Source organism: Pelobates fuscus, chromosome 2, assembly GCF_036172605.1.
Source record: "Pelobates fuscus isolate aPelFus1 chromosome 2, aPelFus1.pri, whole genome shotgun sequence".
NCBI lineage: Eukaryota > Metazoa > Chordata > Amphibia > Anura > Pelobatidae > Pelobates > Pelobates fuscus.
Genome location: NC_086318.1, coordinates 435553952 through 435577171, shown reverse-complemented (window position 1 = coordinate 435577171; position 23220 = coordinate 435553952). Strand labels below are relative to the sequence as shown.

General features: G+C 43.0%; 1 protein-coding gene across 4 annotated transcripts; it reads left to right on the top strand.

The window, feature by feature from the left end:
• Window positions 1-22: 22 nt before the first annotated feature.
• SLC4A1AP (solute carrier family 4 member 1 adaptor protein) lies at window positions 23-22662 on the top strand. 4 transcript variants are annotated; one of them, XM_063444108.1, is made up of 15 exons: window positions 23-509; window positions 576-1824; window positions 3513-3705; window positions 4424-4546; window positions 4716-4776; window positions 7833-7972; window positions 8909-9069; window positions 9666-9735; window positions 10896-11082; window positions 11230-11329; window positions 11440-11662; window positions 14624-14734; window positions 14849-14910; window positions 19250-19322; window positions 21377-22662. In XM_063444108.1, the coding sequence occupies exons 1-15, from the start codon at window positions 130-132 to the stop codon at window positions 21424-21426; spliced, it is 3183 nt and encodes a 1060-aa protein (XP_063300178.1). In that variant the 5' UTR covers window positions 23-129; the 3' UTR covers window positions 21427-22662. The 4 variants fall into 4 exon arrangements, with proteins under 4 accessions (XP_063300178.1, XP_063300176.1, XP_063300177.1 ...); XM_063444107.1 differs by having other exon boundaries at window positions 24-773; window positions 825-1824; XM_063444109.1 differs by having other exon boundaries at window positions 27-443; window positions 825-1824.
• Window positions 22663-23220: the final 558 nt, after the last annotated feature.

The following is a 23220-nucleotide window of genomic DNA, read 5'->3' as shown; positions in this document are numbered from 1 at the left end:
TGGGTCTGTCCCCGCACTTCCTGCTCTGTGTGTGCGGCTCGCGGGAGCCACTGCCAGCCTCTCCCCCAGCACTACCGCCCCGAGAGCCCCGAAAGCCCCCAACCCCCCGGAGAAGGTGGCGCTGGACACATGGAAGCCGCTCGGCTGGAGCCCAATGGCGGGCAGGGGCCCCATGATCCCGGGGACGCTGCCATGGAGACCGGGCATCGGGGGGAACCTGAGGGGCCCCCTGATACAGGGCCCGGGGGCGGTAAGGGGGCCCCTACTGCAGGGACCTGGAGCAATGAGGGCCCCAGGGATGCAGGGGCCAGGTCCAATGAGGGCCCCAGGGATGCAGGGGCCAGGTCCAATGAGGGCCCCAGGGATGCAGGGGCCAGGTCCAATGAGGGCCCCAGGGATGCAGGGGCCAGGTCTACTGAGGGCCCCAGGGATGCAGGGGTCAGGTCCAATGAGGGCCCCAGGGATGCAGGGGTCAGGTCCAATGAGGGCCCCAGGGATGCAGGGGTCAGGTCTACTGAGGACCCCAGGGATGCAGGGGTCAGGTCTACTGAGGACCCCAGGGATGCAGGGGTCAGGTCCAATGAGGACCCCAGGGATGCAGGGGTCAGGTCCAATGAGGACCCCAGGGATGCAGGGGTCAGGTCCAATGAGGACCCCAGGGATGCAGGGGTCAGGTCCAATGAGGACCCCAGGGATGCAGGGGTCAGGTCCACCGAGGGCCCCAGGGATGCAGGGGTCAGGTCCACCGAGGGCCCCAGGGATGCAGGGGTCAGGTCCAATGAGGGCCCCAGGGATGCAGGGGTCAGGTCTACTGAGGGCCCCAGGGATGCAGGGTCCAGGGATACCGAGACCAGGTTCGTTGAGGGGCCCAGGGATGCAAGGGCCACTAAGGGGTCAAATAGCACAGACACCAGCAACAGGGAGGGGCCCAGGACTCTTGGGACCAGGAGCCATGAGGGGCCCAGGGATTCGAGGACCAGCACCTGTGAGGAACTTAAACCTCCAGGGTGTAGGAGCCATGAAACCTCCCATTCTACCACAACAGATGCCGAAAACCAATGGGCTGCTAACTCCGAGGGGCTCCATCCTTCCCAGTCCAATGGGAATGAGACCTCCATTACTAGTGGGACCAGCAGCAGTAAGGAGCCCTATTTTGGGAGGACCAGTACCAGCCAGAAACTCGCTGGCACAGAATCCTGTTCAGAGCCCAATGATGGGGATGGGTCCAATGACACCAAGGACAACACTGAGGGGCCCACTGATGCCAGGATCACAGACTCCTTTAAGATGCCCACCATTCCTGCCCGCTCAAGTGGGAATGAAAAGACAGTGGAACAACGAGACAAACCAGCAACCTCACACATTTCTCCCTCACTTGGCATTAGAGGCACCACTAGGGAAGCGTCCACGGATGTCAGCCACAGGCTTCCCTCTGATGCCTACCGAACCTCGCCTGCCATTCCCTATCGGGAGCCTTCCTGGTCCGGGCAGCCCCAGGCCCTTTACAACCTGGAGATGTTAAAAAATGGTAATATTGTATCCACTAAAAGTCTGAATGAACTTGACTGGATAGTTTTTGGCAGGCTACCTTCGTGCCACATTTCTTTGGAGCATCCCTCTGTTTCTCGTTACCATGCTGTGCTGCAGTATCGCCAGATTCCAGGTACCGAACCAGATCAAGAACCTGGCTTCTATATTTATGATTTGGACAGCACCCATGGGACATATTTAAACAAGCAGAGAATACCGCCTAAGACATATTGCCGTTTTCGAGTGGGGCATATGGTTAAATTTGGTGGTAGTACACGACTGTTCGTTTTACAGGTAAAAAAAAATACATTTTATTACAAAGGTATACATTAATGAGATGTTATCATTATCATTAGTAAAATCGCTGTAATGAATTTTTTTCACTAACTTGGAATCATGGAGAATTGACAACAGAATGCAAATTTAAGATAAAATTGCCTAACTAGAAAACTAGCTGTATCTTTTTTGTAGGGTTTTTTCCCATTAGCTTGCTGTATCTCCTCAAAAAAAAAAAAAAAATTGCGTAATTCTTGATAATTTAATGTCCAGCAAATAACACATTCTGCCTTCCAAAATAATAGTAACTTGGAAGCAGTTATCATTTATATAGTGCCATCATCTTCCGCAATACTTTTCAATATTACATTAAACACATATTAATCAGAAGTAACATTTTATTAGTTTGGTTTTGTCTTCTAAAATTTCCATCTTATGAATGAGTTTATGCACTCTTGATTGTTAAATCAAAAAATGTGAAAGCGCTTTAACCCCTTAAAGACACATGACGTGCCTGACACGTCATGATTCCCTTTTATTCCAGAAGTTTGGTCCTTAAGGGGTTAATCACCAAAAACTGGTCGTTAACGACCTCACGTGTACCTGATACATCCGCGGCACAGTTGTGCGCTGGAAGCGATCATGATCGCTTCCAGCCATTGTAAGGGTATTGCAGTGATGCCTCAATGTCGAGGTATCCTGCAATAACCCCCCTCACTGCCGGGCCGCCGATGCTCTGCCTATCTGCTGAGGGGTCGAGCCACTCAGTAAAATGAATTAAATACATTTAAATATATATATATATATATATATATATAACTTAAACCCACCCCAGGACCTCGGACGCACCTAGTACGTCCTAGGTAATCCTATGTACTTACGCGATCGCTGCCATTGCCTATACAAAATAAATATATCAGATAATGAAGATTACTTTATAAGCTGGTAGACATTATACAAATTATATAATTTAAAAAATTCTCCATACAAGTTCCTAAGGGATGTTGTATTATTTCTGAAAAAGTTTGGTATCCTGAGACTTTAGGTTGTGTGTCTGACTGTCCCTGATGAAAGGGATACTATGGTACTAGGAATACAAAGTTGTATTCCTAGCACTATAGCTCCATCACGCCCCCCGCACTGTAAGAGTTAATAAAACCCTTGCTGTACATACCCAATTCCAGGCTTCACACACACACTCATAGAGCCAGTTGCAAAATAACACATTTGATTTAAAGCTATATGTGCCGTCCTTTAAACATCATGCATTTTAATAATGCATCCTAACCTTCCAAGGGTTGAGATTGAGGGGTGGTACTGTAATACACATACTATGGGTGGTTGATGGATCCACATTGTGTGAGCTGACCCATGATTTTCAGATCCTGCAAGCAGGCTATATTTGCAAAGGTGTGATTTAGATTATGCATTGGCCAAGATTCCAGATGTTGTGGACTGCATCTCCCTTAATGCTCTCACAGACATAATGTTAGCAAAGCATGACGTAAGATGTAGTCCACATCATCTGGAGTGTCGAAGGCTGCCGACCCCTGATTTACATTGTTACTAATTTAAAAACGACATTGTCAACCGAACCAACACTGTCATGAATGGCACATAGAGGTAAATTTATCAGTCAGTGTAACATGTACATAGCCTGAATTCTGTTCTGTTGCTCCGTTCTCAGTCTAGTCTCATTTATTTAGGGACCAGAAGATGACCAGGAGGAAGAGTCTGAACTTACAGTTACTCAGATAAAGGAAGCACGTAGACAAAAGGAGAGCCTTCAGAGGAAAATGTTAGGAGATGACTCCGATGAGGAAGACGTAACCGAGGAAACAGAGAAGAGCAACGAGTCGACAAGTTCTGGGCAAGATGCTGGTTGCACGTGGGGAATGGGTAAGCATAAACATTGATTGTGGGTTTTTTACTCCTGGACAGAATACATTGAGGTTTTTATTCCACTATAAAAGTCCATGAATCCATCTGCCTATCCTCTAAAAACAGCTGCACCGATTGTTTACAACTGAATGGACTGATTGTCTTCTATTTAATTTGTAACATTATATTTGTATGTGCTCTCCAGGGCATACTTGGAAACATTTTATAAATAAAAACAAATTTCGTTTGTCCTGGGACATAGTTCACAAGTTGTGAGCCTTCTTTTGAGTTGTGTTGAATGGATTAAGTGTGAAATACACCTGATGAAGAAAAAAATGGCACTGTGCAGTGTGTGGATGATGTTTTTTATATTTGTGTTGTACTGGTCAAACTGATGACAAATGCGTATATTGCATTATAAGATCTGCTGTTCTAGACAAATCATAGCAATGCATTATCATACATTCAGACCCTTTCAGTGTCTCTGAACTTTTTATGTAGATTTAAAATTTCTGCTATTTCTTTCCAATGTGTGTAGTGTTTCCCTTTACTGCACATTGCCTAATGACTCGGCTTTCTGGGAGCTGTAGGTCGGCTGTTTCTACTGAAGAAAGTTAACAACTGAATTAGATATCTATGCTTTGAACCCAGAAAGCAAAGCGTACGGAATAAGTCCAGGAGCGTTCTGGAAACTCAGTGGGTGCCATGATATAAACTATTCTTCCTTGTGTTACAGGTGATGATGCCATTGAAGAAGAAAACGATGAAAATCCGATTGCGATGGAATTTCAGGAAGAAAGAGAAGCTCTTTACATGAAGGATCCTAAGAAAGCACTAAAGGGTTTCTTTGAAAGAGAAGGTTTGTGTTTGTGGGGTGAGGTAGAGGGGGTTATGGACATTGTCCTCCCAAGGAGTTTCTATTACTGTAAGGCAGTGATATATAATATTTCTCATGTATTTGTGTCTGCCTTAATGTCTTGCTATGGAGAATGCCTATATAATTGGCTTCCTGTCTTTGTATCATCCAGGGGAGGAGTTGGAATATGAATATGAAGATCGAGGACTTTCCATTTGGCTCTGCCGAGTCAGGTATGTATTGCATTGCGGTTTGTTGGGGATTATTTAGACACTTTCTTTTGAAAACTCTTTCAGTTTTATTTCACATTTCTGGGAGTTGTCGCTCAGCTAGCAGCTATATATTTTTAAGTAGAAAGATAACTGTCACAAATGTTCTTGGCAGAATGGATGCTGTACACAGAGAACTTTGAAATCTGTCAATCAGCCCTTCTCTCACTGGCTACCAAACAAGAGAATGGAAAGCAACTCATTGTGGTGGTTACAGGAAAGGGAGGCTACAGGTTGCTCCCTTTTATTTTTGTCACACCATATTTTGAGAAACAAAATGACGGAATTTTAAGGGAATGGCATAGACAAAAATATTTGAACTGGTTTAATAATCTCTTTTTGTTTTAATAATTAATTTTAGTTTTATAAAGCACCCATACAGGTACTCCTGAAAGTAACTTTATATAAATAATACCTTTAAAAATGCAAAATCAACCAATCCAAAATAAGGAGCTCCCATTTGAATTGCTATATTTGCAATCCTTTCTAATGCTTTATACGTCTTCAATTAAAGGAACACTGTAGATACTGTGATTATAGTGTGTGTGTGTGAAGCCCCCTAGCACTGTTCATTCAGTGTTAAACCATGTTTGACCACTTCAATACTGAATGAGGGCCCCTTGTTTCCCATAGCTCCGCCTCCACTGGAGGTGTGGCCAAGGCAGAGATTACATACTTCCTTCTAGCCATACGCATTCATACCTAAATGCATGACTGTGATAGGCTGAAAGCGGTCGGCTGACACTATCAGCCAATCACAGACATTCATTGTTGTTCAGGCTACCGCTTCCTCATTAACCCAAACCGCACAGAGGGGATGAGCTACTATTAAAACTATTTTTACACTAAATGGAAGGGCCATGCCAGGGAACTCCAGAGACAGACATAGACATGACGCAGTTATGGTACTTATAGTATCCTTTCAAGCACTGTACATATTTGGAAATGATGAGCCAGTTAGGATGCTCCAGTAACTTTCTTTGCTAGGTGCTGAACTTATCCTCTAAGTCTCTTACTGCATGTTCAACTGTGCCATTAGAGTAGCAGGTTAGGACATAGGGACAAAAATGATATCCTTGCTGGAGCAAGGCTAGTTATTGTTTTTAAAAAAAGCTAACATAGCTAACTGTAATGTAACATTGCTCCTAATGTTTTTGAATTGCCCCTGGGGGAGAATGTAATATACTTCCTATCCATGCAGCTTGTTTAATGGGCCTTATTGTATAGATTAGTTACAGATGTATCACACATACATACAGCAACCAGCAAGAAGGAAGAGGGGGGAGATGGCATTAGCATGCAGGATGCTGCAAAATGTGTTTATATGCAAAAACTATAGAAATGTAGGAATGCAAAAAATACAGATAATCATTTTAGACCAAAGCTATAAAACTCATCAGACCTGTTGGTGCTAAGAGTGTCCTTTTTATATATAAATTGTGATAGCTGGGATTTATAGGGAATCTCTAAGCACCAAAATAATTCATCTTAGTGAAGTGGTTTTGATGCATAGACCCGGTCCCTGCAGGCTTGCTGGTAACCATTTATTTGTATTTGGCTGTAAACACAAGTTTACTGGCATGCACCATAGCTCCCCAGTGCAAAAAGGAGACATAATCTAAAGTGACTGAAAAACCACACTTAGACTAAATACAGAAAGGAAACACAGGGCTGCGGCTGTCCTATAACATCCAGACTTTTTGTTCATAAACCTGATATAACCAACCACTACGACTGATCTCCGTCACCCCTTGATTGGAGACACCCTTGTGACTACAAAGACACTACTCAAGCAACCCCTTCCTACCATCTAGCAACACTGCACTCTTGGCAGCATCCTTGTTGAGTTGGCTCGGTAGAGATTGTAGACTAGTTTATTGAATTTAAAGCCTTTGTCCTCCACCCACCTTTTAACCTAATGGCATATATTCCAATATGCGACCAACGAGACCTGTGATGGACAAGATGGCACTATCTGTGGCCTTCTCATCATATCCAAACGATACTCTAAGAAAACTTGACCATATTTTTGAGTTGTTTCTATGCCAGATTCCGCATAGGAGAACACAACCAGTGTAGCATTCTGGTTGCCGGAGCAAAAGAGAGAGACAGCGTCTCTAAGCAAGCTAATACTATGCAGGGTTGGCGGCTACAAGTCCTCTAACTCAATAGAGCTTCGGATACAGTTAATCTATAAAAGAAAGTTATGGCTTCGACTTGCCTACCAGCTCTGGTTGTCTCTGGATTGGGGCTAGAGCGGAACGATACTTAGCAGTGGTCCACAGTGTATCATTCCTCTTTATACCAGCTTTGCAGAATGGCATTTTCTTCTTAAAGTTGATCCATAGCCACACAGCCATAATGTCTTCTCTTGCCTCTGTGATGCTGGAGGTCCAGCACCTCTGGCGACAGTCCAGCACTGTTGCTTGCCCTAAGGGTGGGTACTGGCTGCAGATTGAGTATTGCCCATTGTTTCATTTCTGCGTGTAACCCGTACTCCAGTGTTCCTCTGCTTTGTTTTATAATGTCTTTTATTTGCTGTTTCCGGTTCATGCTCTTCTAGCTATTCTGCATATGTATGATGTTTGTTTTGTTGTTGTGCATTACAGCTATTTTCCTTCATACACAATGTATATTTAATTGGAGCAAGAAAATAAAAATCTATTCAGTATGTTTAACTTTATATTGTTAATTTAAATCACAGTGCTGACCAAGTCGCTATCAAATGTATTGATCATATAATACACAGACTTGTCCCTGCACTATTACATTTATTGAACCAGTGAGTGAGTTGCATGAAAAGCTGGAATATTTTTTTCATTCTCGTTGTGCACTGTCCAATTCCTGATGGTCAGCTTCAAATACTAATGGTGTTTGACTTACACCTCCAGTTTAATATTTTGGGTTTATTTTTGTCAAGACCTAACATTCCCAGCTGGTTTCACCCTGTGACGTGTTTACCATGTGCATTGTTAATAAGATACCATGAACTCATTCTACCTTGATTGTGAAACGCACAGGCTGCCTGCGGATGATTCCTCTGGAAAGCAACTGGTGGCTGAGGTTTTGCACACAGGGAAGAAAAAAGATGCCTCCAAAGTGTGTGCATTGGAAGCTTGTCGAATGTTGGATATGAGAGGCTTGTTCCGGCAGGAAGCAGGTTAGTAGAAACACTACTGTGCCAGAAATATGAGTCTATATAGTGTAAATCCAGCAGCAAGGCAGATCAGGGAGAGCCTTTGTGTACACTGCACATAAATCTGCATTCTCACAATTATGTATAGTCCTAATATATTTAACAAACGGAAGAGTCGCTATACTTGCAGTCATTCATCTGACTGGCAAGATAAGATAACACCTCACTGAGCTTTTTAACCCAGTCACATAGTCACATGGGGTTTTGACAATCAATTAAAGCCATTTGTGGTGTCCGTTACATTCCCCTTCGAACATGTACACTGTACTGGTCTCTAACACTTCTCCTGGTTGGCAGCTTTTGTATCTGCAAGCCTTTCTGCCATCAGCGTGTCTGTCCCTCCTTTAAAGATCAGGTTACCTATGCTAACTAACTCTCCTGTCCCCTATTATTGTACTTTGGTAACATGTAAATTAAAACCCATACGTTGGTATAAAACTGGTTGATTGGGAGATCAGAAACATAATTTCTAGTCTATAGAACCTGGTTCTTAACAAAGTGAGTTTATTGAAGGAACACTTCAACGCTCTCAATACCTATCTGGCATAACTCTTTAACTCTAATCTATAACTGGTTAGTATAAGCTGTGTACTATTTACAGCTCCTATTATCAGCAAATAAAAAGTTATACACAACAAGTTGGTGACTTTTGGGAAGCATCTTCACCTTAAAATTGTATATATATATTTGTTTGTTTGGTGTGTTAAATATTTATTAGGCATGCAGTAAGCTAAACAAACCGCTTCCTAGATTAAAAAGAACAAGTTTACACATGCAGTATTGGAGGTGAGGCAAGACAAGAGCAGAGGGAATTTGTTGATACTGGGGTGAGGTGGTGTAAGGTGTTGAATTGGTCATTTTGCAGTTCTCTGTTGAGTTGGAATATCTGCTTTTCTTTAGTTTCACGGAAAAGGAAATCGAAACAGTGGGAGGCTGAGGATTTCTATGACAGCGATGATGACACTTTTCTAGACCGTACTGGGTTGGTAGAAAAGAAAAGACTCCATCGCATGAAAAAGGCTGGAAAGATTGAGGAAAAGGCAGAAACCTATGACTCCTTGGTAAGGGAACGTGGAGGCCATCAGAGACTATTTCTGAATCTTGCAAGGAATTGTTGTTGTTTTTTTTAGTAATAGCTTAAAGGAACACTATAGGGTCAGGAACACAAATCTGTATTCCTGACTCTGTAGTGTTAAAAACACTATCTTCCCCCCTCCCTCCCCCTAAATATTGTAAAATCATATCTTTATTCCAGTCTGCTGCTGCTGGCTCAGCCCCTCATCTGCCTCCTTGGTCGACATCAGCAGAAGTGATAATCTCAGGCAATCACAATGCTTTGGATTGGCTGAGATTGTCAATTCTGATGATCTCAGCCAAGGAGGTGGGCCGGGAGTGCAGCCAAAGGCCGCCCTGGGCGATCAGCATCATTGAATCATGCATATCTATGAGGAAAGTTAAGTGTCTCCATGCAGAGGGTGGAGACACTGAATGTGTGCAGCACTGACCCAGGAAGCACCTCTAGTAGCCATCTGAGGAGTGGCCATTGGAGGTGTCCCTAGGCTGTAATGTAAGAAAAATGTTTTCTTAAACACATTTTTTAATTAAATGTATTTTTATTTATTTTTTTATACTCTTGCTGTTTTTTGTTTTAATCCAGGTTGCTAAATTAGCTATCGTAGAGAAGGAGGTAGCGGAAATAGCTTCAAAACTGAAAACATCGCGAACAGGTAATTCAGCTCATGGCACTCAGTGGTCCTGATCACTGCTTTCTCAGAGGGTGTTACTCACTAAAGCAGACACTGCATTCATTTTTTTTTCCTTTTTAAACCAACAAGCAAACATCTTTAAACAAATATAAAAACCAAAATAAAGCAAGAGAAACTTTAAAAAAAAATGTAATAAACGGTTATAAATGTGGTCAGATTGCGTTACTGACCACGCCTCTCAGCTAGGGGAGTTTCATCAACCTACCTCTAACCTATCCAGCTCAGAAACAGGGCATCATTGTGCAGCACAAACCCAACACGGAGCCTGCTCTTCATTGTAACACTCATCACACCCCCTCTCTTCTCGCCCTATCAGGATGTTGCAAGGTGAAGAGATCTTCCAACTGCACTTGTGTAAACCTGTCAGGCATGCCCAGTGCACTTTTCCAGCATTCCTGGGGATCGGACACTGATTGGTTAGATCATTGTCCCTTCGGGAGTGGGTGTGGAAAGCATATACATTGATTCAATGCATCTCTATGATGAGATGCTGATTTGTGCAGGGCTGTGTTTTGCTGCGCCATGCACAATAGAGTCCGAAAGCATTGGATTGGCTGAGATCATCAAATCTAATTATCTCAGCTAGAGAGTTGGAACGGGGGCGGAGCCAGCCGCAAGTAGACCATTGCAGTGCTGGAATAAAGGCATGAGAGGTGTCACTAATCCTGTTCCTTTTAGAGCTTTTGAATGATACATTTGTCTCAAAATGAGGCATGTCCCTTTAAATTGGGAAACTGGAACATTTTTTCAGCTTAGCTATTTTGGTCTTAAATTTCCGATTCCTGTCCAAGGACCAGTTATCAAGGCATCTTAACTAAGCAATCTCTTTCTATAGTGTTACTTGTGTATGTATGTATTTTAAAGAACCACTAAAGGCACCCAGACATTACATCTTAATGAAGTGGTCTGGAGGCAGTAGCTTTATCCCAGCAATGTAAAACATTGCAGTGTTATGATTGCAGGGTTAACACACCTGTCAGAGTTTGCTGTCAATCAAATGCTGCTCCAGAGCGTTTGATTGGTGCAGCACAGAGATTTATAATGTCCTTAGCTGCAGCTTTGGTGGTTTATGTTTTCTCTATGGATTCACTGTCCTTTTTGCTCCCTCCCAAACCACCCAGATGAAGCACACTCGAGTGGACAGGGTGATTCCCTTGATGCGTTTATGACTGACATCAAATCAGGGGTCGCCTTGGATGCCGTGACCCGCAAGAAGCTTCACCTGCAATCATTTGAGCTGAAGAAGGAGCAAGAACGACTGAAGGGACTAATAAAGATTGCACAGCCCACCAGACTGCCAGATCTCATGTAAGATTACTGTGTGGCACCCTCCGGCTTGCCTTATGGGGGAAGAGTTAGAGGGTCTATCTCTGTGTGTACATGCTTGAGTATGTATCTGGAGCACATCCGAATGCTACAAGAGTTGTATTTAATTTTTTTTTCTTTCGCTTGCAGTACACCAACACAAGAGTCAACAGCAAAGAAGATAACATTGCCAATGTTTGGTGCAATGAAAGGGGGCAGAAAATTTAAACTGAAAACTGGAACTGTTGGGGTAAGTGTTCTTATTGTTAGTGTGTCTGGGTTTGTAGGTTTTGTTCACTTTTGAAAATGGTTTGCAATGTTATTTTAGAAAGAAAATTAATACAACCGTGTATTCCACAGACACTGCCTCCGAAACGTGCAGACCTTCCAGCTAGGTTCTTTGCTACAAAGGATGACAGTAACCAGCCAGTGGTGGAAGAAGAGGAGGAGGAAGATGACGACCTGCAGAAACACACAAAAGAAAGCCAAACTCTTCTGGATTCTGGCAGAGAACAGACTGCTCATGAAGACAGTGAAATGAGAAGCTCTCCAGACACACCTAGTCCTCTCCAGCCCCCACATGGTAACAAAACCACTTTTTGGATCCTATTTGATTTCCTCTGAATGTAATTTTAAACAGTGATGTTACCTCATTCGACTTATCTGACTGTGTTTATACACAATGGCCTGATTTCAGCACATTTCTGTGTGCTGTGCCTTTAAGTTGACATAATTCAACCCTAAACTGTGAATTGTTATTGTTCAACGGCTTTTATCCAATTTTGTGAAAAGTAGGTAAAAAAAATTGTGTATTAGCTGATGTGTCTTATTCTAAACACATAACTTGTTAAGAATCATTTTATAGGTAGTAAACCTCTTTTTAATGCTTCTTAAAAGTGTTTGGTTAGCTCTGTGCTCAAACTCCCATTAATCTTGGGTGGCAGCAATGGTTATAGTATTCATCAGCCCAAATAGATGAATCAAAACCAAAAAAGAAAAATCATCTGTGCACAATGAAAAAAAATAAACTTTTTTTTTGGTACCACTGCAATGGCCATTAAAGTGTAAGCTTATCTGCAGCATCATGTCATGTCTGAGTAATTGATCAGATAGACCCAAATTATTTTCCATCTTGTGATTTCATCTGACAATGAGAAACGTGCCCACTGACTGCTGTGTATCAATGTAAATGCAGGTATCTCCATAGATGCATGCAGATTATCCACTGTTTGGACTTTTAATCTTTTGTTAGACACAAACTGTCAGAGGGTGCATTTCTTACTAAACCTGATATGATTGTTTATCCATTAAACAACAAATTGGAGTTAATTGCAATCAAAATTGTAAGCTTAGGCTATAAAAGCCAAGTTATTTATTGCCTTTTTTAGACTAAATCTGTGTTACTTTAAAGGGACACTCCACACACACAAAGCATTTCAGTTTGCTGATGTGCTTTATATGTCTGGAGCCGGTTATATTTGTGACAGTATTAAAGTGCCAATATCAATAGAAATCGGCACTTTTACAATTGTGGGCTGGAACTCCCGGGCTGCTCAGTGGAGCTAACGGAACGGGCAGGCGCACAGTGCTAGCTCACACCTGCCTTCCTTCCTTCTACCTGGCTGCTCAATGGAGCTAACGGAACGGGCAGGCGCACAGTGCTAGCTCACACCTGCCAGCTCACACCTGCCTTCCTTCCTTCTACCTGGCTGCTCAATGGAGCTAACGGAACGGGCAGGCGCACAGTGCTAGCTCACACCTGCTTTCCTTCCTTCTACCTGGCTGCTCAGTGGAGCTAACGGAACGGGCAGGCGCACAGTGCTAGCTCACACCTGCCTTTCTTCCTTCTACCTGGCTGCTCAGTGGAGCTAACGGAACGGGCAGGCGCACAGTGCTAGCTCACACCTGCCTTTCTTCCTTCTACCTGGCTGCTCAATGGAGCTAACGGAACGGGCAGGCACACAGTGCTAGCTCACACCTGCCTTCCTTCCTTCTACCTGGCTGCTCAATGGAGCTAACGGAACGGGCAGGCACACAGTGCTAGCTCACACCTGCTTTCCTTCCTTCTCCCTGGCTGCTCAGTGGAGCTAACGGAACGGGCAGGCACACAGTGCTAGCTCACACCTGCCTTCCTTCCTTCTACCTGGCTGCTCAGTGGAGCTAACGGAACGGGCAGGCGCACAGTGCTAGCTCACACCTGCCTTCCTTCCTTCTACCTGGCTGCTCAGTGGAGCTAACGGAACGGGCAGGCACACAGTGCTAGCTCACACCTGCCTTCCTTCCTTCTACCTGGCTGCTCAATGGAGCTAACGGAAGGGGCAGGCGCACAGTGCTAGCTCACACCTGCCTTCCTTCCTTCTACCTGGCTGCTCAGTGGAGCTAACGGAACGGGCAGGCGCACAGTGCTAGCTCACACCTGCCTTCCTTCCTTCTACCTGGCTGCTCAATGGAGCTAACGGAAGGGGCAGGCGCACAGTGCTAGCTCACACCTGCCTTCCTTCCTTCTACCTGGCTGCTCAATGGAGCTAACGGAACGGGCAGGCACACAGTGCTAGCTCACACCTGCCTTCCTTCCTTCTCCCTGGCTGCTCAGTGGAGCTAACGGAACGGGCAGGCACACAGTGCTAGCTCACACCTGCCTTCCTTCCTTCTACCTGGCTGCTCAGTGGAGCTAACGGAACGGGCAGGCGCACAGTGCTAGCTCACACCTGCCTTCCTTCCTTCTACCTGGCTGCTCAGTGGAGCTAACGGAACGGGCAGGCACACAGTGCTAGCTCACACCTGCCTTCCTTCCTTCTTCCTGGCTGCTCAATGGAGCTAACGGAACGGGCAGGCGCACAGTGCTAGCTCACACCTGCCTTCCTTCCTTCTCCCTGGCTGCTCAGTGGAGCTAACGGAACGGGCAGGCACACAGTGCTAGCTCACGCCTGACTTCCTTCTCCCTGGCTGCTCAATGGAGCTAACGGAACGGGCAGGCGCACAGTGCTAGCTCACACCTGCCTTTCTTCCTTCTCCCTGGCTGCTCAGTGGAGCTAACGGAACGGGCAGGCGCACAGTGCTAGCTCACGCCTGTCTTCCTTCCTTCTACCTGGCTGCTCAGTGGAGCTAACGGAAGGGGCAGGCGCACAGTGCTAGCTCACGCCTGACTTCCTTCTCCCTGGCTGCTCAAATTTAGCAGTCTTCTGAAATGAAATATTTCTGTGAAAACTGGTCGAATTTACTGTGGCATTCGCTTCTTAGATCACTTTTGGAACTCTTTAAGAAATACAATCAAAATAGAACGTAATCATCACTTTTCAAAACACTTTGATAAATGATCTCATTTGTGTGGCTGCACCCACCGACTCCCCATCTCCCAGTGAGGCGCTAATGTGCATCCACAGCTGTGCCTCTTGTGCTGTCAGTGTTACTGGATAAAGGGATCTTTTGTGAATGTTTTAATCTATGTGATGGTTTTTTCCAGTACAATTTATAGACTAAAGGTACAAATACCTGACAGTTAACAGTTTTTAGAGAACACATAAATATGATTTGTTTTTTCCAGCTGCGGAAACAGAACACGGAGAGAAAAAGTTGATCTTTCAAGGACTAAAGAATGTCAGAAGTTCAGACCCTAAAGATGATCTTCCAGGCGTTAGCGACTGCAGATCAACAGGTAATGGAGTCATAAGCCGGTGGTTAGATGTCTACTGTGTCGCCTTACATCAGTGTCTTAAAAGCTAAATTTCTAAAGATATTGATTTTTGTTTTTTGTTTTGTTAAATCCCAGAATTGAAAGAGGAGAAAAAAACAAATGTTGCAAAGCAGAAGAAGGTGCAAGGTCCAAGCAGAGTAAGTAAAACCTGTTTTCATGGCAGCTGCTGTCCGGGTTACCATGGTTTAGGTTCTACCCTTAATGCTGATGGATTTGTTTAACTTTTTTAGAGCTACACCTCTGCTTTCCATCTTGCTTCCTCTAATTACTTACATTAACATTGCTACTTATACATTACCATCTGAGTGCTGCACAAGCCATCCATGATGCTTAACTGATACATTTATGTTGTGCAAAGTCAAAAAAAGTTGCTCCCATAGTATTTTATCTGTAATGAAGCCGGGAGGGGTGATTCGGGACTGTAGCAATCGTTCCTGTGGCCGGCCAGCCACTTAGGTACCAGTGTTAGTAGTCACAGCTTTCTGGCTGTTGCCCTCACAGTGTTGCTTATTATCCAGAAGAGGATTGTAAAAGGTATCAAGGCAGCACCTCTTGTGAGATTTAAAAAAGGCACTCAAGGTTTCAAAATGTGATTTAGACAACTTTGTCTGTATAACCTGGCTTCACCTAGAACGTGGTGATGCTGACTCTCTACTTCTTTACTTGGTTCAGTTTGTGACATTAAACCACCGGTACTAATGATATAAATATAGAAAATGCTGCATTCTGGTATATCTAGCTTAACATATAAATATATATATATACACACACACACACACACACTGAACAAAATTATAAACGCAACACTTTTGTTTTTGCCCCCATTTTTTATGAGCTGAGCTCAAAGATCGATATTCTCTCAAATATTGTTCACAAATCTGTCTAGATCTGTGTTAGTGAGCACTTCTCCTTTACCGAAATAATCCATCCACCTCATAGGCGTGGCATATCAAGATGCTGGTTAGACATAGAGGGCCATATGATGGGAATTAAATAAAGGCCCAGTATGGCCGCGTGTGAAGGCATTGGACCTGAAACAAGACCAGGTCAACATTTACTCACAACCTTGCTATATTTGAGCAGTTTCAATATGATATCTATGAAGATATATGATAAACTCACCTAAATTGATATTGGTGAACCGAAGGGCTTAATGTGAGGTAAAGATAATGTACATAATGAGGGCTTGCAATTACCCCATGAGATTGGCCAAATGCAGGTCTTAAAGGACCACTATAGGGTCAGAAACACAAACATGTATTCCTGACCATATAGTGTTAAAACCACAATCTAGCCCCCCGTGGGCCCCTCATTCCTCCATAAATATAGCAAAATCTTACTGTATTCAAGCCTGAAGCTGTAACTCTGCATGCTGTTTGCCTAAAAAAAAAACAAGCAGTCTGCTGACATCATGAGAAGTGGTAGCATGATCCAATCACATTGCTTCCCCATAAGATTGGCTGAGACTAACAAAGAGGCAGATTAAGGGCAGAGCCAGCACAATTCAAACACAGCCCTGGCCAATCAGCATCTCCTCATAGAGATGAATTGAATCAATGAATCTCTATGAGGAAAGTTCAGTGTCTGCATGCAGAGGGAGGAGACACTGAATGTTTGGATGCATTTTAGACAGCCATGACCCAGGAAGGAGCTCTAACAGCTATCTGAGGAGTGGCCAGTGAAGTTATCACTAGGCTGTGATGTAAACACTGCATTTTCTCTGAAAAGACAGTGTTTACAGCAAAAAGCCTGAAGGTAATGATTCTACTCACCAGAACAAATTCAATAAGCTGTAGTTGTTCTGGTGACTATAGTGTCCCTTTAAGGATAGGTATGTTGTCGATAACATGTAATATAATGGGGTAGTATGCAAATCCTGTAAGACAGATGTAAATGAAATGTCCAAATGAGGTGCCGAGTTAGGACGTGGCATGTTGCCCACTGTGGGGCATATGACCACACATTGTAAAGGCCTAGTGAGGGCCATGAGTAGGTAATTGTGTTTAATACCAGAAGGTGTCCCAATTTGGTTTCTGAGAGGCAGGATGGTTGTGCAGCTGTGTTGGGATTAATGCAGGTGAAGGATGGATGTGAATCAGAGAATTGTTGTGGAGAAGTTGTATGTAACCAATACATGTTGGTGATGAGATAGTAGAGAATCTGATAGTTACAAATAATCATCTAGTTTATGAAATGGCAAACAGAATAGAAACCATTTATAAACACTTATAAAGCATCATAGAATACATACCCACGGAGCAAAATAAAACGGGGTGTCGGCAGACAGAATCAAAAACGGGAACAAAGGCCCATGCCTCTAGGATGCCACAGTGGCTGAGCTGGCTAGCGGCCGTGAAGGCTGTACACAATACATAGGAAGAGACAGGAGATATAAGATATACATGCAGAATGCTTAGGAGGATAAACACTTATGCATACACAACCATGGGAGAACAGGGTTGAAAGCAACAGCAAATGCTGTAACAATGGTAGGATATCTCAGTAATCTCAACATCAGCTATAACTTCGTGCTTAAACTGAACATGACGGAGGTTTACGTAATGCATTATTTGTAGACCCTACAAATAAGACCGTAAAAGTAATCACATTGCCTGAGCTGACCTAATATGGCTAAATATGATTGACACGTGTTCGTGCAAACGATAAAACGGGCGGCCTAAGTGGGCCGCAATGTTAACCATGTCTAAAAAGTGGATGAGGTTGTACTGTATTAGGAAAACCTGCGCGGTCCAATGCGGACCAAATTTATAGAAGGTGGAAAATTGATGTGCTTGAGTGATCGAATGAGGCCATAGCAGACAATAAATCATGAAATGCAGTTATCGAATTAAAAACCCATACCGGGGGTAGAAGTGCAGTCTTCAGTACAAATTGACACCTCCATAATTAACCCACCCCCCCGATCAGCCCAACAAAGCCAAACTCAAGAGGCAGCAACTGCCCAGAGCACCCACCTTGCAGAGACTTCTCATTGAACTGGACCAGGAAGTCAGCGATTGGACAGCCACAGAAAGACCGGGCAGGGTTAGAAGGGGAGGGCAGGCAGAAGCAGCAGACAAGAGAACTGCAGATTTTGCAAGCGGTTTTAAATCATACCCCTATGTAAAATTACATAAATAAATGCATGCATGTTGTGATTCAGGGCACATCCACTAAACAGGGATTTCCACTTAGCAGTAGGCAATACAAAATGACCCTGGAATAACCTAAAATAGCAAACTCGTTATTTGCAGAAAAATATGAAAGTAACTTCAGGCAAACATGTGAGAAATCAGGACAACATTAGCGAGCCAGAATTACCTGAGGCTTAAATATGCATGGATGACTTTGTAAGCAATAAACAAATTCCAATAACCGAACACATATCAAACAGGCTGTTACAGTGAAACAAATCCTTTTTTTTTTTTTTTATAGCCACATGTATAGGCCCAAATTTGGGCCTGACATAAATTTAGGCAGTCAGTTGCAACACCTAGCCACATGATTAATAAATAATGTAGGTCCAATAAGTGCCTGAAAACTCAGAGGGCGGACACATAAAACATTAAAAATAGGGCGGCAACTGAAATGCCTATGATACATTTTATGAGTGTGAGTTTGTTTAGTAAGAAGATTTTTAGACATTTAGAAGATATTCCCATTTGAACAGGATGAAGAATTTTTAAGTTTCATTGTGTACAGAGAATGTATATAAAAGTTTATATTTCTGTTTCCTCTACCACATGTATAGGCCCAAATTTGGGCCTGACATAAATGTAGACTGTTGCAACACCTAGCTACATAAATACTTAACAATGTAGTCCTAATGAGTGCATGAATACCCAGAGGGCAGACAAATGAAACATAAAAAGAAGGGTGACAACCGAATTGCATATGATAAAAGTCGATATGGCCAAATACAGTAAGTGAAAGCATTACCCTAATTGAGGCGTCGCAGTAATGCTATGTACAATTGAAATAGGCTGAATTTGCATTAGTAGTGAAACACGCCATATCCGAATGAACAAACTTACAGTTTTGTAGAGGAAAAAAAATAAAATGTGTGAACAGTAACAGCCGCGGCTGGGCCAGACACAGCGGTGCCCCATGAGCTTCTAAGGTAGAGGCTCTTACTAGAGTGAGGTAAAATGAGGCCGCACTAGGCAAAGACCAGCTTGTCTGGCGTTTCGGCAGTTTGTGTTGATGACCTTTGAACTGGAAGTAGATGGATCTGTACTGAACCAGACCGTCTCAGCCCAGAGGAAGGGGCGACCTGTGTATAGCAATATCCCCTCCCACAACTACAGGCTCAGCCTTTCCATATTTATTTATTTATAATAGATGACTATGGAACAATTTTATTTTTAATGTGCTATCTATAATTTGTAATGCATTGAAAAATAGTGTCTGCTTTTTATACCATAGTTTCTGTTTTAACTCAAAATATTCATTTTTCTTTTTTTTTATATCTCACAGCCTCCACAAACCTTGACTTCATTACACTACCCCGAGGATGACCCAGATTACTCTGTGTGGACGCCACCTGCAGGTAATGTCACACCGTATAGACTCCAAATGCAATGACTTTTGTCCAGTCCATTCCAGTGCTTCTAGAGAGAATGATAGTGGACCAAAAGTGCATGGGCCAGTGCTTCTACAGTGTGCAAGCATGAAGCTTTGGGTCCTTCTTTAAAAATTACAAAATGTATTTCACATTCATAAAAGCAGAAACGGCAATCATCATCTAGTGCGTTTCATAGATTGCATGGAGTTTGGAAATCCTTGTGAGAACGTGATCATATATCATGATTCAGTAGGGCAATGATCCATACTCTGTAAACGTGTATAATTATGCATTGTGAATGTCTGCTATTTAAATAAGGACAGATGTCCTTCTATCTTATTATCAAAACGAATGATTAGATGTAAACAGCAATCTACACATCCTCTGAGCAGCTCTCGGCATTGTAAGCTTGCTACATATTTGCTTAAACATTATCACACAGTTGTGTATTTTTTATCTTCTCTGATACTGAACAGTGTATTCGAGTAGTTTTTTCTGTGTGTTGCTACATGCATGAAATGCCAGTGCTTTTGAAGCATACATAGATGGTAATATAGACTGACAAAGAATCCAGTTTGTACTGTATAACTGCTGGTGCCTTTTCTTTTTGGTTTAAGCTTACTTGCCAATGCTCGATCTGTCTGGTTTTGGGCCCCAGTATAAAAATGAATCTTTTGGAACTCCTTCACGGTTATTTGTTAAAATGAAAAATGTTAAATTTTAGAATTCCAAGTACACTCCATTGAAAATGTGTTCATTTATTTTTGGTTTTCTTTGTTGTGTTTTTTTGTTTGTTTTACAATTTAGTAGATATCTCCTCCCCACATATATACATCTATTGGGAGTGTAACTAAAATAGCATGCAAAAAGCTGCAATCCTCTTGTCTGCAAACTTTGCCAGGCCTACCTTTTTTTTTTTTATCAGCACAGACTTTCACAGACACGTTCGCTGCTTTCCAATGCTTCTCAATGAGCAGCTTGTTAAAAAAATAAAATAAAAGAAGGGGGGGGGAGGAGTCAGGCCCCCGCTACTTCCATTAGGGGGGAGGGGGAGGCAGGCCCCCGCTACTTCCATTAGGGGGGAGGAGGAGTCAGGCCCCCGCTACTTCCATTAGGGGGGAGGAGGAGTCAGGCCCCCGCTACTTCCATTAGGGGGGAGGAGGAGTCAGGCCCCCGCTACTTCCATTAGGGGGGAGGGGAGGCAGGCCCCCGCTACTTCCATTAGGGGGGAGGAGGAGTCAGGCCCCCGCTACTTCCATTAGGGGGGAGGAGGAGTCAGGCCCCCGCTACTTCCATTAGGGGGGAGGAGGAGTCAGGCCCCCGCTACTTCCATTAGGGGGGAGGGGAGGCAGGCCCCCGCTACTTCCATTAGTTCTGTAGAGCTAAGGGAAAGGTAAGAAAACCTTTGTCTCATTGACAGCCAGGGAGGTGATTCTTCTACCAAAAATAAAAGTGTAGATTTCTATTAAAATTGTCACTTTTATTAACCCTTCATAAATGTGTCTGGGTTTCAGACACACAAAAACTCCAATAAAGTGGTCTGGGTGCATTCTCCCTGTCCTCTTAACCCTGCAATATTTTTGAGAAACATTACATTGCATCTATTTGCTGTCAGCATGACAGTCACTTGAAGTGTTTCCACTGCACTTACGGAGTAAAAATCTTTGAGAAGCCTTGGATTGGACAACTGCGTCCTCTGTGACATTGCCGGGGGAGAAGAACAAGGTGAGTAAAACTGGCTGACGGACTAATATTACTTTAGACGCGGGCACTATAGTGTTGGGAATACACATTTGTGTCCCTAATGCTATCATATTCCTTTGAGTGTGTTACATGTCCCTTTAATGCACAGTGAATAGAAAGCCATAAAAAGTTGAATTGGGAACATTCTGTAAATCCTCTTTGCTTCCAGTTCTATTTTGGGCTAAAATGAAAAATTAATTTAGAGTTGACATGCCATGAAAAGTCACGGTTTGTTCTCAATTTTTTGAAATTGACATAATTGCCTATTTACTGGAATCTCGTGTCTTTGCTCTTAGACCAAACAGGTGATGGACGAACGCATCTGAATGAAAAATATGGTTACTGAAACTGAGATCCGTCCTTAAAGACAAGCTGATGGTGGCCACCCAATAAGGCAACTGAAAATGGTCATGTTATGCTGTGCTACCCATGTCTGTTTGGGGGTTAGAGGAGCGATTCTACGGGTTTGCTAAGTGTTTGCTCCCCAAAAGTAGTGTTCCTCTAGGGAGCGGTTTGCACAAACCACATTTATATCAGGAAGCTCCTTATTACTCTGTACTCTGAGCTCCAGGAAAGTGCTGGTATACTAAATGCCCTATTTAATTTAACCAGAATTGACACTTACAATCTGAAAGCCATGTGCAAACAGCACATTGCTACAAAGTATATGTAGAATAATTCTCCTACCCTTCTAACCAAACTAGAATGGCCTCTGGGTCATTCTCCCACACTTGCAAGATTAGCGCACGAGATCGCTTAACAAAGCCAATGAAGATCACAACAGAATGATTGTTTTAGGGACAATAAGATACTTTGTGTCCCTAATTGTCTTCTCCCATATCTTTGCCTTTATATCCACATCTACAAATAGTATGGCCCTGCATGATAACTGTCTGATTGCTTCCTGAAATAGAGTAAAAATAGAGCCACACAGCAGGAATACATTTACTAAAGTCGATACTTCTCAAACCATGAATTGGATTGGCCGATTCTCTGGCTGGTTTCCCCTTCACCATAGGATTTGTATCAAGTACAGAAAATAAGTTTGAACCCCCTTATAACATGTACAGATATCTGATTTCCGGATTTGAAGCCTGGCTGGTCCAAAGCTCAGTGGAGAACGTATGCATGTGAGCTGCTAAGATCACAACATAATGGCTTTTGAGAAAGCTAAAATAGTCATCGTCAACCTAGGATCACAGCTGCATTTTGAGCACCAGGTGTGCATATCATCTCTTCGTTAACATGTCTCCCGGATGCCTCCAAAGAACCTTACTGTCTCCCGGATGCCTCCAAAGAACCTTACTCACGTCATTCACATTGAATTATTTCACACGTTTCGGATTAAATTGTTTTATTGAAACCACAAGCTTTGTAAAGCAGAGCTTTTATAATAGGCTTGTAGTTTATATGCCATATAGATCCCTTTACGACATTAAGCTTGTTTTTGGTGTGAATATTTTTGTTGTGTTGAGTGTTTGTTTTCATTATTTTATTTCTATCTTGTATAATTCTGATGCTAGAAATACCTCTGTTTGTAGTCTTGTTTCTAAAATAAGATTAAAAATACCATGTGAATGTGTGACTTGTTTTTGTTGTTTGTATGTTTTGTGATACAGATTTTTCTTTTTAAAATGCAAAACAAGAAGTTTCATTACGTTAGTGCACACAGAGCAATAATGTGACTAACACATCCACAATGATACAGCCATGATGGTACTGTCATAACCCTCTCTAGCGATTAAGATGGTAGGAGAACCCTGGTGCCATTTTACCTGGGTAAATAACATTGACTCTTGTTCCGGGCTGACAAAATCCCCCAATGGTGCTGCAAGAGGTGGAGTTACACCTCCTGCTGTGAAGAGGTTAAACTTTGTATGTGCAGAGCTTCATAGAAAAATGTGGTGCATTCGGACTCCAGGCACCATGACCACTTCCTATCACTGAAGTGATCATGGTGCTTATTTTAACCCTTTAATGATGAGTTTTAAACTAGTGGTGCGGGGAGGGACATAGACATGTACAAAATGGAGATAGGACAGAAATGAGCTGGGCTTTACCATAGGGGGGTGGAGAGCCTAAATAACAAAATGGAGGCACTAGAGACATAATAGACATAACATGGTGGGATGAGACACAT

Excerpts from the sequence above, each read along its gene's own strand:
- SLC4A1AP (XM_063444106.1), top strand. The coding sequence starts at position 130 with ATGGAAGCCGCTCGGCTGGAGCCCAATGGCGGGCAGGGGCCCCATGAT. Across the intron at positions 4,777-7,832 it reads ATTTGGCTCTGCCGAGTCAG|GCTGCCTGCGGATGATTCCT; the intron begins GTATGTATTGCA and ends TGAAACGCACAG. Across the intron at positions 19,323-21,376 it reads TGTGTGGACGCCACCTGCAG|ACCAAACAGGTGATGGACGA; the intron begins GTAATGTCACAC and ends CTTTGCTCTTAG.